General features: G+C 40.3%; 1 protein-coding gene across 1 annotated transcript in view; it reads right to left on the bottom strand.

Moving 5' to 3' along the window:
- KCNMA1 (potassium calcium-activated channel subfamily M alpha 1) overlaps nucleotides 1-15,722 on the bottom strand; it is a 526,984-nt gene extending 511,262 nt beyond the window's left edge. Inside the window, exon 1 of the mRNA XM_019471725.1 lies at nucleotides 15,471-15,722. Within this exon, the coding sequence (XP_019327270.1) occupies nucleotides 15,471-15,722 (252 nt within the window). The remainder of the gene's footprint in view (nucleotides 1-15,470) is intronic.
- Nucleotides 15,723-15,724: the final 2 nt, after the last annotated feature.

The following is a 15,724-nucleotide window of genomic DNA, read 5'->3' as shown; positions in this document are numbered from 1 at the left end:
TTAGCTGCTAAATCCTTCCTTATTGAAATCTAATCAATTGTTTTGAGGGGGTTTGTAGGATTTATCGTATCTCCACAAGTAAGAAACATATTTAATTGCCTGTTCTTGTATGCTTTCCACAATCTAGTATAGACATCAAACTGAGCATAACGCTTACCCTGTAGAACAGCACACTGTAAAAACACCTAACTGTGGTGTAATTGTTCATAAAAGATTTGGTCACATTTTTTATATGTATTTTACACATACATATTTATATAGCCATAACCTAGGAATGAAAACATTCAGATAATACAGCTGGGCAGAAAGCAGAATTGATGTATTGCATAGAATTTTAAGGTAAACAAATTTAGTTCTAATATGGAAAGAACTCCTGAAAACTATAAAGACTTGTCAAAACAAGATTCCTGAAAGAAGAATGTGAATCAAGCTATTCACTGGCTTTGGATTTGACTTTACAATATGAAATAAAATATAAGACTAAAAAGTCAAATATTTCCTGTCAAAAAAAGAAAAAGAGGAAAAGAGTTTCAGTATCATCTTTTCCCCTCCCCCAGTTAATAAAACCCAGTTAAACTGACAGTTTTGGAAGTATTCCAATTGGCAGAACTATATTTTTCTGAAAATTTATTTATTAAAAAAGGCATTCAACCCTCTCCACTATGAAAAGACAACCAACATTTATCTAATCTTACAAACCACCTCAAATCTTTCACTTGAGAGTGCACTTGAGAGAAATTCCAGTGAGACAAATGAGACCAACTCCTTCCAACCTTCACGTGAAATATTCTTGTGGTTTGTGGGGCTTTTTTAAACTACAAAAAAAGTGAAACTTAAGCAGCAAGAAATAAAAGCACAGAAGATGCTGAAAAAATTGATAGACGAGGATGGAATTTGACTCAAAGGCAGGTAGTAAGATTGATATTTATTTATTCATTTATTTTAAGCTGGATAAAGATCCAGCTTCTAAGCTCCAAAGTTCACAGAAAGCTCTATGGCCTACTTTCTCCACTTGTTTTAAAGCCACGCCAAAAGGCCCAGACACCTGCCCGGCCCTCACAAAATACATTTCCCCAAAGATCGTGCATTAGAAATCTTCTGTCAGACACAGGCAGTGACACAGAAATCACGTCGAACTGGTGCCATAATAAAAACGGAACGCGTGCTAAGGAGCCCTGCCAGACTACAAACCCTGCACTGCAAACAGACACCATCCTTTAATCTCTTCTTTGCCATTTCTTCTCTAATCCAATTCACTTCTTCCCAGCATTTATACTGTTTACCTTTTGCACGCCTCCCAAATCAGGTAATACAATTCAATTTTTACAGTCATTTTTACATTCCTATTCCCAGTGATGCAATGACTGCACTGAAAGTATTGCAGAGAACTTAAAAGAACAAGGTAATTTTGGCAACAAAAATGTCTGCGTAGAGATTTTGTATTCTTCTTACACAAAGATAAATTTGGGGGCAAAATTGGGTGGGCATACCTTTCACAATTTTTAAGTTTGGATAATAGCTTTCCAAATTCTAAATAGGTATACTATTTTTCTGAAACAACCCATTTATTTTCAAGCAAATCCATACAGGGAATTGTGTCTTGTTTATAGGATGGATTAAATACATTTGTCTTATTAATAATGAAAAAAATATTTAGCTTTTTAGCAATGCAACAGAAACAAGCATTTCAAATGCTCACATTAACCCTTTGACTTAAAAACAACACTACACAAAAAGTAAACAGTTAACTCCAAGATTAGTCTTCTGCTTGTGATGTGTCACTAATTACATTACGGGTTATATAATGCGCTATATGTTTATTCTGGCTCAGATTCTTTCACCTGTTCTCCCCTGGCATTGCTAGCACTACTACATGGGTCCATTTTAGATTTAATTAATTTACCCCATCTCCTAGTATTTCAAAGAAGTAAAGCACTGACAAGAACCCTGGTTCTTGCCTTTCTTGGATACAGAAAAAGAATCTAGACACGGAGCGATTTTCCTTTTAAGAACAGAATACAACATACACAAATAAATATCTGGGGAGAACACGTGTTGTTCAAAGAAGCTAAAAATAGTACAATCAACAAGCATATGTTTAACTGGGAACCTTCCTAGATTCTAAAAGTAACATTATTCTTTAAATCCAGTGCAGATATGAGTACTCAAAAACTGGTTTGGGGTTTTTTTTTCATGGCAATGGAGCAAGCATATTCAAGGTGTCTGCATATAGATAAAGTGAATCCATACACTGCATACTGACCTAGACAGATTCCCTCCTTCTTGTCATCAGCCTTCATTCCCTCCACCATGTTATTTTTCTATTCTTGCAAATTCCTCAACACGCTACAGCTAAAATTTCACTTCATCCAAAATTAAGACTTTTTAAAATTCCTTTTATTCTCTGCTTCTGTAAAAAAATAAATCTTCAAGAAAGGGACGTAGTGTGGCACAGCAAGTTTTAACCACCTGTAGTTCTTTAAAAATAGTAACTGCTCTAATGGACTCGCAAACCGTGTTCCCTTCCTAAATCTAACAAATGGGGTGAGTGGATGTACATTAATGAAATCATCTGCTTATTTTGATCACTAGGTTGCTTTATATGGACTGGGGCAAACCAGTTCTTTCACAACCCTCCTCCTCTCCCGGCTTTCTCCTTATTATCTGCTTTCAGATCATAAGATGCACGAGGCAGAGGATCGCCCCTTTGTCAAAGCTGGTAATAGGATCTGGCATAACTAAGCCTGCAAAACCGTGTGGCCTCTGAATCCTACAATAATAAAAATAGTTCAGATAGACCTTTTAAGTTGCTAAGTCCCGTTTTGAAAACACAACGCTCCTTGTATAGAGTGGAACGTTCAAAACAATATCCTAGAGCCCTAGTAATGAATTATCCCACTTGCAGAAACTACTACAAAAACCACAGGCCTTTCAGCCCTCTAAATGGAACTTAAATGGTACAGAAGCATTGACACACAGTACGGGAATGAATTTTACTTCAAATGTATCAATATGGAATACAAACTGGCTTACAATGAGTGCTGCCACCTCTCCAAAGCCTGTCTCTGTAATGGATACGCTGCATCTCTCCCGATACTACAACATTTTCATAAAGTTTTAGCTCCAAGTGCCACACATCTACACAAGAACCTCAGGTTTTCACCTTCAGAAGTCTGGTGACACGCTTAAAGAGCGTCAACTCAAGACTACGTAACCTAATCGGAAGCCTCAGGCCAGAAGAAAAATAGAAACAACCTATAATTAAATTCTGAATAATCTAATGATTTTTTTTTTAAATACATTACAACAATGTAGCATTTTCTACAGGATCTGCACTGAATTAAACTAGTATTTTAATTTAAAATAAAAAATAAGAAATCAATTATTTTAAGAAAAGAATGATTTAATACTTTAGTTTAACATTATGTTCTTTTACATTAGTAGAAATGAGCCCAAATAAACCAAAATAAGCTGATCGTGTAAAAGCAGACACCCAGGAACCAATATCAATTTAATTACAGGGGTGAAGAACCCTCTACTTTCACTGATACTAATGGCCAAAACACTGCTACGGTCTTAAGACACATGATTTGTTCGGAGATTAAGTGAACTGTCTTTTCCATCAGCTCTCAGAGCACGTTCTCATTTACCTATAACCATTAGAGCCATCAATTTTAGAAGTCATGGGCACTGTGTTTTTTCTATAGGAGTCAGCCTACAATAGCCTACATTCACATACCATTTAAAATCCAAAGAGTATTTTACAAACCAACAGAAACGAGAGTCTTACAGTCCCTGCTGAAAACAATCCATTCCCAGGACCAGAACTATTTGTCCCACGGCAAAGACAATTCAATCTGAGAAATACGGTTATGAAAAAAGCCCGCTTTTAAAATGGTTCCTCTACTTCTTGTTCATAAAGATTTTCTACTGAGCTGAGAGAATATAAGTAAGAGACACAATCTTTAGAAGTCTGTTTATATTGCCAGAAGCTTTTCTAGAACTTTCACCTTTAATTGAAGCTATCGTTACCTTTCTCTCCACTTCTAATAAATGTTTTGAAAATAAAAGCTCCGGAGCTCAAGTCCTCAGTGATAGGAAAAGCACCAAGCTCTATCACCTGTCGTCTCAGCCTAGATCAAAAAGGCAACAGGTTGCTTTAAACAACCTGTCCCAAACCCATTTTCCTCCCCCTCAGTCAGGACAAGTAATAATATCTTTATCCATACAGACTTCATACGCTCGCCAAAATTCTCAGATTAAAAAAAAAAAAAAAAAAAAGAAGTAATTTTAGAATAGTTATACCGAAATTAATCAATAGATCTGTCGCAGCCCAACACCTGTAACATTTTAAGGCAGTAAGATGCCATCCAAAGGCAGTGTCTTACCACGATCTTTGCCAACCTGCTGGGTCACCGTCCCATCCTCAGCAGCCAGCCCAGGGCAGCCTGGGCCGTGCTGGCCGCGGCGCAAACAGAAAGCCCGCGAGCACAAGCTGAATGCTGAAGTCAGAGTTACGGCATAATAAAAGAAAGAGCTCTCTGGAAGCGCAATTGTAGAAAGCTGTACAGACATTGTACACTGTTGGGTTTTTTTAAAAAAAAAAAGCGGGAAAGAAAAAAAAATCATCAAAAACAAAGGAAAATAAAGCCAGAAGCTTACCAAAAAGCTCATCTGGGATGTTCCCTAAAAACATGGCTAACTTTAGAAGGAGCAAGACAATAAGAGAACGTAAGAGCTCCACGCTCTCTGTACCTCAGCATTTACACCCTCAAGACTAACGGAGCCCAGCCGTGGGGACCGCAGCCCAGGTAGGTCAGGTGTGCTCCTGGAGCTCGGCTTCCTGCAGAGTTTCACCTGAAGGGAATCCACTGAACCGCGCTGGAAAAGCTAGAGCTGACTTTCAAAAGCACATTCCTCATCCAGCTAAAACGCTGGAAGTGAACAAAATCATATTCACCGAAGGACATAATGAAATTAACGTTTAGCGCGCTAATAATGAAACCACCTCACTTTAAACCTTTTCAGTATTCAACTTTTACCTGTGAAATCCTTTCTGCTCAGTAGAAATGCCTGGAAACACTTATGATGGTTTAGGATCTGGAGCTACTACCACCTGCCAGTCGCAGCCTGCCCTCAACACAGCTCAACAGGCCTCGCAGCGAGGCTCCTCTCGGGCTTTAAAGCTTGGATTTATTAGCACTGTCACACCATCACCTCAGCATGTTAAGTCCAGTCTTAGAAGACTAAATCAAAAATACTGCTGCCCCAAAAGACTGAGCTTGCCCTGATGGATTAAATTTGTTTTTTAAAAAGTGGGAAGTGATGTAACTTCGCTTCAACAGGCATTAGGTCGGATCAGGTATGGTTTACATCACCTTCACTTCATACCAAGTCATGAAGTAGATGTAAACACTGCGTAATGTGGCTCAGACACCTTCACAGAAATAGTCATGCAATCAGGTATGCTCTAAACCAAATTCATATTCCCCCGCTACCCCAAGAGCACACAGGTGCAGCACAGTGAAGCGCTGAATGACAGCCTGGAGCTCTATCCACCATGATCCTTCCCCTCACCCTCCAACACCCCCCACCCGCACCCCTTAAATCAACTCGCTATGGGACGCGACCCACCTCTTAACAAGACTCAGCAATGCCCTGGCTGATCATTAGCGATGGATTTTAACAACTAGCAACTCAGCAGGTTTACTCTCTTACTGCACCCCATGCAAGCCTGGAGTCTTTTCCGTAGTACCCTTGAGCTGCTGCAGGCGGAAATGTCAGCGATTTCAAAACTGAATATTCTATTTCTCTGGGTATAAAAAGCAAACAGACAAGCTTATGAAATTCTGGGTTTACTTTGTTGTTTAAAAAAATAAGTAAACATTTCACCCCAGAGGTTGAACCATTTTCCACCTCTACAAATTATGAACATACATTCTCCCATTCGACCACTCTTTAATGGGAAAGAAAGGTCTCTCAATAAAATTTCTGTAATCAATTGTAAGGATCCATTTTAAGTTTGTACACAGCTGGCATAAGAGCAAGATTAAGATCTAGTCACTTTAAGCCGTTAGGATTTCTCACTTTAAAGAACACAAACCCAAAGACAAATAATTGCATGGACAGTCAATAAAGGCAAAAGTTTGTATACAGCATTATTAGAGCAACTGTAGCCATAGAAATGATAACATGTTCTGATTACCCCCACAATTTCAACATGGGAGCATGAAAAATTTATTTTCTAACTTACTTTTAATTGAAGTTATTTTTAAGAGCAATCAGCTTGAAATAAGTATTTTTGATTAGGGGGTGTGTACCAACCTCTTAGGTAAAAGAAAATTAAAATTAGAGTAGTAGGTGTTAATGCAAGAGACACTGCTGCTTTAAAGAGCTTTAAAACAGTGTAACTCTACAAACACTGAAGTACCTTCTCCTATGTTTATATCTACAGAGAAGAGAAGCAAGGGGATTAGGTAAACCCTACCCAAGTCCATAGTATGATGTGTAAGGTCAACATTAAAAAAAAATACTAGGTACCTGGATTTTAGCTGTTATGTTCATTGACGAACATCTAATTAAGGAAGTCAGTTTTCAAGAACAATAATTCCTCTTTCTGAAACCATCTGAAATTATCACTGACTCTGAAATCAAACTCCTTATTCAGATTTTAAATAGAAATTTATTACTTTTATATAAATACAGGCAGAGTCAAAGCTCCACACTTTGGACAGCATTTTCCACTTTTAGTAAATTAAAACTTTATTATATCCTAGGGACACATTCCAACAAAGCAACTAAAATTATTTTTGCAAATATCAAAACAGTGAAGTTTTTAGTGTTGTTTTCTTTTGGGAGCAACAGATCTAAAATATGAATTCTGCTCTTCTGACTCATGAAAAGACACCACCATAACTTACACATATAAGGCAGAATCGGAGGAGGAAAAGCAGCATTTAGTCAGGTAAAATTTTGTATGGCCTTAAACCAAAACCCAGACCCTCTCTCAATTGAAGACATCATTCCTTAAGGATATCATCCACGTCTCTCTAAAAAAAGCACAACATAACAAATGGTGATTATAACCTTAGCCTGCAGACAGCAGAAAAATAACATTAGAAGACACAAGGAAATACGTATGCATTATTGCCGAGAGCCTCAAGTGATATGAGAATAATGCGAACGTAAAACCAGCAGTCCACTGTTTCCGATGCTGAAGGAATCGGAAGCCTTTGGATAGAAATGTATTGGGAATAGAAGAAAACTAACACAAAAAGCTGGTAAAAACTTCCCACGTAACAAAAACAATTTCTCAGAAGCGTCCTCATGGGGAAAAATGTTTGCACCACACATAGACAGACCCTGCAATATTTTCTCCTAACTAGGCTGTTCTTGTGATTAAAGGGGAAAGGAAAAAAGAGGGGGTTTTCCTTCAGCCCTTGAAACCCAAGTAGAGTTTATCAGCTTCCTTACGAAACAATATTTATAGTACGATAACCTAGAAAATGTAAAAGCACCACACGACATCTGCCTGTTGATCAGCAAACTCACTTTCAAGAAAGCGATGTCAAACCACTTGTAGCCAAAGGATTCACCACGATACCCGAAAGCATCGCAAGTGCTCTACGCCAACTGTGACCGTTATCGGTCAAAGAAGCCAGTAACCTGTTTCAAGTCATTTCTGTCCAGCAGAATACCCATGCATATTCGCAACTAAAATGAGTTTAACGGAGTTCATACTAGAAAAAAATTACACGATGTTTAAACAAAGAATCACTCTAATATATTTCACTTTATTATTGTAATATTAAGGTCACCATTTCCAAATAGTTTTTTTAAAAAGACATATCTGTAATAATGTTTTCCCTATACTTAAAATAGAAAATGAATCCAACCCCAGTAGTTCTAGAGTTAATCTCATTAATAATAGCAAATAAGAGTGAGTCACCTTTTTAGTTTAACAAATAAGAGATAAACCATTACATAAAAATTTAAAAGATATCATGAAAAATGAATGAAATGTAACAAGAAAGAAAATGCCAAATATTTAGTCAGCATTTGCTTGGACAAAGGGGAACAAAACGGTATTATAAATTTATTCCTCGGTATCTAAAAAGCAATAAAAATGCCACACAGTAGACCTGTATCCAAGTTACAGTGACAAGCCACTCAAATTCTGGCCCAGTTGTTGCGTTACGCTACAATTGTTTATGAAGTTACAGTACTGCTCAACGCTCTTCTGGCCTGGCGATGAGATTTGTCTTTTTTTCTCCACTGTTACGTGAGCAGTTCTGGTATTTAAATTCGGTACTGAAGCTAAGGACATGCAAAGGGATTTCCAGGACGCAGGGCTGTAGCTGCAAATGCGTCTCCGTCCTGCAGGGGATCCACGGGGCGAGGGACCTTTGCCGGTTCCGCTAAATGTGGACTTACCGCGGCTCTGAAAAAAAGAGCCAATATTTGCTGTTGCACATCAGCTCGCGGGAGAGATGCCGCGATAGGACACCGTCAGTAGTTCAAGCACCCAAATTTTGATTTCCAAGGGGGAGCTGGCAGAAGGTGTAGGTCTTAACCGGAATGGAAACATACCTTGTGTGATTTTTAAATATTATGTTTCTACTGTTGAAATCCCAGACATAATGGCCGCAAGCCAAGTAAATACACCTCGCTACAATGAAAGAAAAAAGCTTTTAAAAGCTTAAAATGTTAACATAAGAATCACTTGAAAAAAAAATCTGATTCATCTAGAACACTGTGAACATCTAGGCCTGAGTCCAAAATCACTGAAGTTATTAGGATGGCCTCCCTCTACTTCAACAGGCTTTGGGTAACACTCTCCGTTTCTGTAACTCTCAAACAGACAAATACATGCAATATATCATCTCAAAGCAAACTGAACTCAACACGTTTCAGTGGCAGCGCACTCATTTAAACAGAGCCATGCATACTATATATGGGAATAAAGTGTTCCTCTCAAAGATGCGCACCCGATGTATTCTCAGGCTATAAATACCATCAGGATTTCAGATGGGCCCTTCCTGACCAACACATCTCTGACAGCCGTGGAAGATGGGTATCTTGCTTTCCCATTTATTTATCCAGCTATATTACCGGTAGAAGTGCTAACAAACTTCTACTGCACGTCCACCTTCCCTTGTCACCCAAGATGACCTGTGTGCCATAAAAAGAGTGCTCGCACTTACAAACCGTGAGGTCTAATCTGGAATTCGTGTATTTAGCCCCGTGGAAAAGTGGTCCAAATGCCAGCCTGGTCTTGTGATCTCATAGCGTTTTGCACTCACTTCGCAGGCTGGGTGGAAGAGTCAGGCATTGTAGTCCCGCGAGGAGCAGGGAGTTGGACTCGATGATCCTTACGGGTCCCTTCCAACCTATTCTAAGCCCTCAACCATGTAGCAGCATATGAACTCATTACAGAAACACAGCATTTTATGATAGCTTTTTAAAGTGCAGTCCCTTTCCTTTTGTCACTGAAATGATATGTGGGGGAGAAAAATATTTTTTAACCATTAACACCCACACATAAAGTTTCAGCAATCTTTCCCTTAGAAAACCTCCACAAGCTGTATTCGCTGTGTCCTTCTCAGGCTTCTGATAATTCAATAATTTTCATACATGTAAAATACATAATTTTACGCAATGTGACTAGGTATGTTTAATAGAACCGAAAGGATACCCCCGTCCCCTAATTACATCCAGAGGTATTTCATGTCTCCATTTCACCAGGTTCTCTGGAACTGCTGTCCTGCAGTCTCACACTACAGAATGCCTAAGTGCTGCTGAACTACAGCCTGATCTTGCCGAGGAATTATTACCAGCCAACCCTGAAATTCACGTAAACTTTTGTCAATCTAAGTTGGATTCCACAGAATAGCAGAGCCAACCTCTGAAGGAACACTGACCGTTGCTCTGTATTTTACCCGCTGACTAGAGATTACTGCTTCTTTCTAAGATTTGTCCCAGGAAGGACACTCAATGACTAAGAGTCACAATCCACTTTCTTGCAGTAGTACAGCACAGACATGGAACAGCATTGCTTTTTTAATTATAATCGTTAGATCCTGTCGCTGTAGAGATTATACTTAGGACTAGCGCTCTTTAAATTTTCAGTGTTTCTATCTCTGGGGCTGTAAACTGCCCTCATTCTGCATTCAGAAATCCCACCGCATCAAAACTGGGTATACAGATCATTGTTACTTAAAAGCTTTTCGTTCCCTATCACAGGCATTTCTTCTGTTGAGCTAGACTGGAAAAAATTGTGCAGTCTAATGGTTTCCAACCAGCATTTACAGATTTGCAAATGGGTGAGAGTTGCAAATTCCTTCTGAGCACAGATTTTCTCCTTAAATGTATGTGTTGCAAAGCCTTGAAAATAAGTATGATACTGCATCAAAATAACATTTCAGTCGTGATTGTTTGGTTTACAGCTTAAATCCTTGTCCATACATTTTCTTTTCTGCGTACATAACCAATTTTAGCATGAGTTTATAAAATCTGAAATCCATTATGAGCTCCAGAGAGCCGAGAGCGTCGTCCTTTTCACAGCGCGGAAAACAGCAGCACACGCCTCTCCGTATCGGTGCCTTTTTCACTTGCAGAACCACCATCTGCAAAGAGCTGCGAGCACCATTTCTTTCAGTCCTTGACCTCTCCACCATGTCCATCTCTCCATTGGCAACCTGTCCGGTGGGACGCTCACGGAGTAATTACACGCAGAGCACCTGATAGCCATGAGACAGGAACGATGCAGTGCCTGGAGCCAGGCCACGCATGTGACTAACGAGCGAAATTCATTACAGTCCGCTGCTAATCCCTTGAGCCTTCCAGTTGTTCATACGCTTCTGCTCGGTACCTCTTCGAGAGAGTCAAGGTGAGGTTTCCCCATACAGATTTAAATGAAGGGATCTCCTGCGTTACGTGTCCACGCGTGCCTTCTACTATACTATCATACTTTTCTCACTAAAGAGTGCCCCGTTTTGAGTTTGTTTCTGTAATTTTATTTGGAGAGGAGGTTTATGCAGGCATTGCTAGCAAAGCGACAAACCTAGCTATACGAGAGCCGGTTTGGTAGAAATGCTGCTTCTTTTAGGGACAACTGAAATTTTTCCAGTTACCAATTTTCTCAGGCCTTAGAGGTCTGGGTGAAAATTCTTAACTTCTCAAAGAAGACTTCTGCAAATACGGTACTTCCAATAAAATGTCAATTTTTCTATTCAAAACAAATGGGAATGTTGATGGGTTTCTACTGACCAAATCTAGCACTGCATATTTAATTAAACTTCCAAAATATGTAGACCAATATGAACGAAGATTATTATGGGTTGTGACTTCAGGACAGCAACCGCCATCTATAATCATAATGTAATTTCATTTTACATGTATGTGAGTCCTAGGCTGGGGCAGGGGGAAAGCTCTTCAAAACACTGAAATCATTCCAACAGGACCATAGCGGTAAAGAAACATTCCAGGTCAGGTTGGACGGGGCTCTGAGCAACCTGATCTAGTTGAAGATGTCCCTGCCCACGGCAGGGGGGTTGGACTAGATGACCTTTAGAGGTCCCTTCCAACCCAAATTATTCTATGACTCTATGATTCTAAGATACATTCTGCCTGCTAGAGCCTTGAAGGCGTAAGGTAGATAAGGGGTACCGCTCTTTGGGGAACCAAGGAGCAGTGACATAGGGTCCCGTATCACACTCCTCGAAAGGGTACAAATTTCACTTCATTCTGCACTGGCCAGCTTCAGGAGCCGGCTGTGCCCCAAACTTGTACTTTCTCATTCCACTGCACCTTCTTCTCGTTTGAGAGTTTGTTCAAAGCCAAAGCGTAGCATCAGATAACGTCAGTAGATAATGCCCTTCAGGAGCACAGAAAATGCAGTAGCAGATCCATATAACCAAAAGAACTACAGATTGTATAATATGCATTTAGCCACTATGTGTAACTGCGTACTTCATCATGAATATTTATTTTATTTTTCTATTATTTCCAGAAACAAGAGCAACTAATGGTGTCAGAGTCCAGGGCACTGAATTTCAATCTCACATCCTACTGTTCATACTCAAACAGGAATGAGTTGGTCAAGGGACAAAGAAAAAGCAAAGAGAAGATGAGTTCTTTAACAATATCTAAGCATTCCTAAAAACGTAGATGTAAACACTGAGGAGAAAAACAGCATTTGTTAAGTCTCTGCAATACGACTGCAGCTACTTTTGGAAGAATTACATCTAAAATGATATACCATATTAAATAAAGGAATACAAGGGCTTCAATTGTAATGACTCTCACATTACATGAAACACTGAAAACATAGGTCAAGGTTTACATTTTTCTTTTTGACAGATTTTAAAGAATGTCATCTCACAAAGCAAGTATGGAGCATCAAAATCCTAGAACTTCAGCAATCATTTTTACTACATGATTAATATTGGTGTTCTATTCATATACGATGACATAAATTGGATATGGAATTTTAAGAGGCAACGTTTATCATTCTGTTACCAGAAGTTTTCGTATTCTTGACTTACAGTATCTTGACTTTATCTCCAAGAAAGAAAAAAAACCTGTAGTGAAATTTCATACCACAAAGTGTTAAACTGTTTTATCACGTTTTTAAATTCCAACCTTAAATTCAATGAGTTGAGGAGGGGAAAAAAAAAAACCAAATGCATTCAAAACCCAAATACATTCTAAATCCTTCTATGCAGCCATTAAAAAGCGTTACATCCCAAAATCAAGTTGACAAATCTGAGGAATACAATGTTGTGCTTAGAATATAGCAGGAAAAAAAAAAAAGAAACTTTTTGCAGTTCCTTGCAATAACATGGATGGACACGGGTGTTAGCACAGTAACTCTGTGAATTATTCACATATATATGTGAATTCAATAATAAGCCACAGAAAGTAGACTTGAAAAAGGTTTCTTTCAGCTCACTAGCTGGGACCGCTCTTTATGTAGATGGTGAGGCGATGTTGGATAACCCACCTCTGCTGCAACCTGCGGAGCAGCAGAAGAGGCAGCGCAGGGAAGGAAAAGTCCTAACATGCAAAAAACTTCTTCAGCCCCGCAGTAGGAGGAGCTACTTCTTGTAAAATTGCTTTTGCTAGCAGGTCCGATACGGTCGACATAGCATATATATGCATTCGCATTTTTCACCAGCAGCCTCGGCAGCCTTTCCCAAGTTACCATGCAGCACAAAGCATGTGTTTGATAACAGCAAAGTTTAAGACATTTCCAGTTGTTACTTCAGTTAGCCTTTATACCATAAATACTAAATACTAGCAAAGTGTTTTGCAATAACTAGTTACTCCTTACACACACAGAATTCCCTCCAATTCCCCGTTTTAGCATGTAAGGAATGCAGGATCAGCCCCTGAAAGTTCTTCTTCACCAGAGGCTTGAAAACCCTTGTAAGTGGAACAAATACAATCTAAAAAGAGACGTATATCTCCCCCTACCTGCGGAGTCCTTCATCCTCCTGCCCCAGGGAATGATATTCATGGACATAGCTACTTCAGGTCTCAAACATGAAACAAACTCCAATCTTACAACCTGACATAGCCACAGTATGTCAAATCATTCAGACTGGAAGCGTTGGAACCCCTCGATGATACCTGTTATTTAGCGAGCTGATACACTTAGCCTAAGAGGTTTTAAAGACAATTTGGATATGCCTTTCTGTACTGGTTAAGAAATGAATGATCTGCTTTAACTGACTGTGTCCCAACAACGGACTATCAGACCAACAACACCCACGCAGATATTATGTGTAACAAGACTGTGTACAAGTCTCTAATTTTTCATTCTCTCAAGGAAAGAAGCACGAGGTGATAACCTGGAGGATTTTCTTTTTCGTCAAGATCCCCGACAGCCCTTGCAGATTTGTCTCATCATGTGGAGAGGAAAATGCTATATACACACAGAAGAAACTGAAGCTAAGTCTTAACCACCCACCCATTCTTGAAAATCGCCTTTTACTGTTGTAGAAAATGGTATTTTACAAGACACGCTTATTATCACAAAGTCATTTGAGCTTTGTCATCATACCTGGCTAACACCTCTCTGAGAAAGTTCAGGTTTGGTTTTGAGCGCAATGACAAATGCCTATAGAGAAGTGACACTGCCTGGTAGGTTTCACGAAGCTTAAGGTTGAGCTAAAAGCTTTTATTTATTCCTTATCTCTAGCAATCCCTTCTTCCACAGATAGGCCAAGTTCACTGTAACTGTGCTACTTCCAACTGGAATGCGGAGGTTCGTTTAGGCAATCCGAACTGGACGCCTACCTCCCTGAACCCAAATACACAAACAAACAAGTAGCGTAACTTCTCACACTCTAACTTTGTTTCTGGTTTCCCGAAGTGTTAGATCCTTCGTACAGCCGGGTTACGCGCTGTATCAAGTGTGTTTAGGGGGGAGGGGACAGGAGAAAGGGGAAGACAGCTCACTGTATGTCAAAGCAAGCCAGCAACCTAGCAACCATATATTAAAAGGTGTGTGTGTTTTTGTGGGTGTCTGTGTGCCAGGAATAACTGAAGCAGATATTATTCCATTTGTAATCCAAAAAATGTGAAAAGGGAAGGGGAGAAACTCCAGCTGCTGATCTATTTTGGGGTCTGTCAAAATCCACTTTCACAAATACAGTCTTAACACTTTCTATCCCATTTGTCTTAAGCAAAAATGAAAGTCTGGACCTGAGCAAGTTCTCAGCTTTGGTTTGAAAGAGACCCTTCAAACCAGGAGCGGACCTTACTTCATGTACTACGCTTTCTTCCAGCTGGTAATATGCAAAAATCAAAGGGGCAGAGAGGTTGCCGCAAAGATTTCGCGCTTAGGTTAAAAGGATATTGAGACCTAGTGTGTCACTCACAAATGCACTAAATACTTCCAGACATCTACATTTAATTTATCAAACAGAAGCGTCAAAGATTCTCGGGGAGTGGAACTAGCTTTAAAAAGATTTACTTGAGTGAGAAGTTTACCTTTATAAATTTTGCCAAAGTTCCTCATTCCGCAAGAGAATTGAGAGTTTAGATCAGCAAATAAACACTCCCACCCTGCCATCGTATGCGGTCCCGGGGGCGCGTATCAACTTCCGAACCACACCGTCCCACCGTGCCAGCGTGTGCCTGGCCGAGGGGGCGAGCCGACACCGGGTGTAACTTTCGTGCCACCGGATGAAAGCGCGGGGCGGGAGGGAGAGAGGGGGGACAGGGGGGCACGTCTCAGGGCTGCACCCAACACCTCGCCCCTCCGGCCACCCTCCCCACGTTGCGGCTCCCGCCAGCCCGTGGCGACCCTACCGCAAGAGCAGACAGCACGCTGCCATCCAGCAACAGCCCTAGGCATCTCCTCCAGTGCCACCTCGCCCAGGTGTCCGCTCCTACCACTCCTCCTCACCACCACCGCACCAAACCATCACCGGCACCAGGAGGGGAAGGGGAGGGGGAGTTACCTTGTTTTTGACCCCGCAGTGGCAGCAGACAGTCCACAGGTACTTGAGGGTCCTCCACAGCAGGATGATAAACAGTCCCCCAAAGAAAGTGACCATGGATGAGGCGAGGAAAGCCCACCACATGCGCTGTCCGCGGCTATCGCAGGGCACCTCCATGGTCACCGGGATGATGAGCGCATCCATCTTGGGCACATTGACGGGGGAGGAGGACGAGTCTGTGTTGAGATTGTTGGCGTTGATATTGTTACTCATTC

The sequence above is a fragment of the Aptenodytes forsteri genome, unplaced genomic scaffold (genome assembly GCF_000699145.1).
Source record: "Aptenodytes forsteri isolate BGI_AS27 unplaced genomic scaffold, ASM69914v1 Scaffold15, whole genome shotgun sequence".
Classification (NCBI taxonomy): Eukaryota; Metazoa; Chordata; class Aves; order Sphenisciformes; family Spheniscidae; genus Aptenodytes; species Aptenodytes forsteri.
Note: the sequence above shows the minus strand (reverse complement) of the source record. Positions and strands in the feature narration are given on the sequence as shown.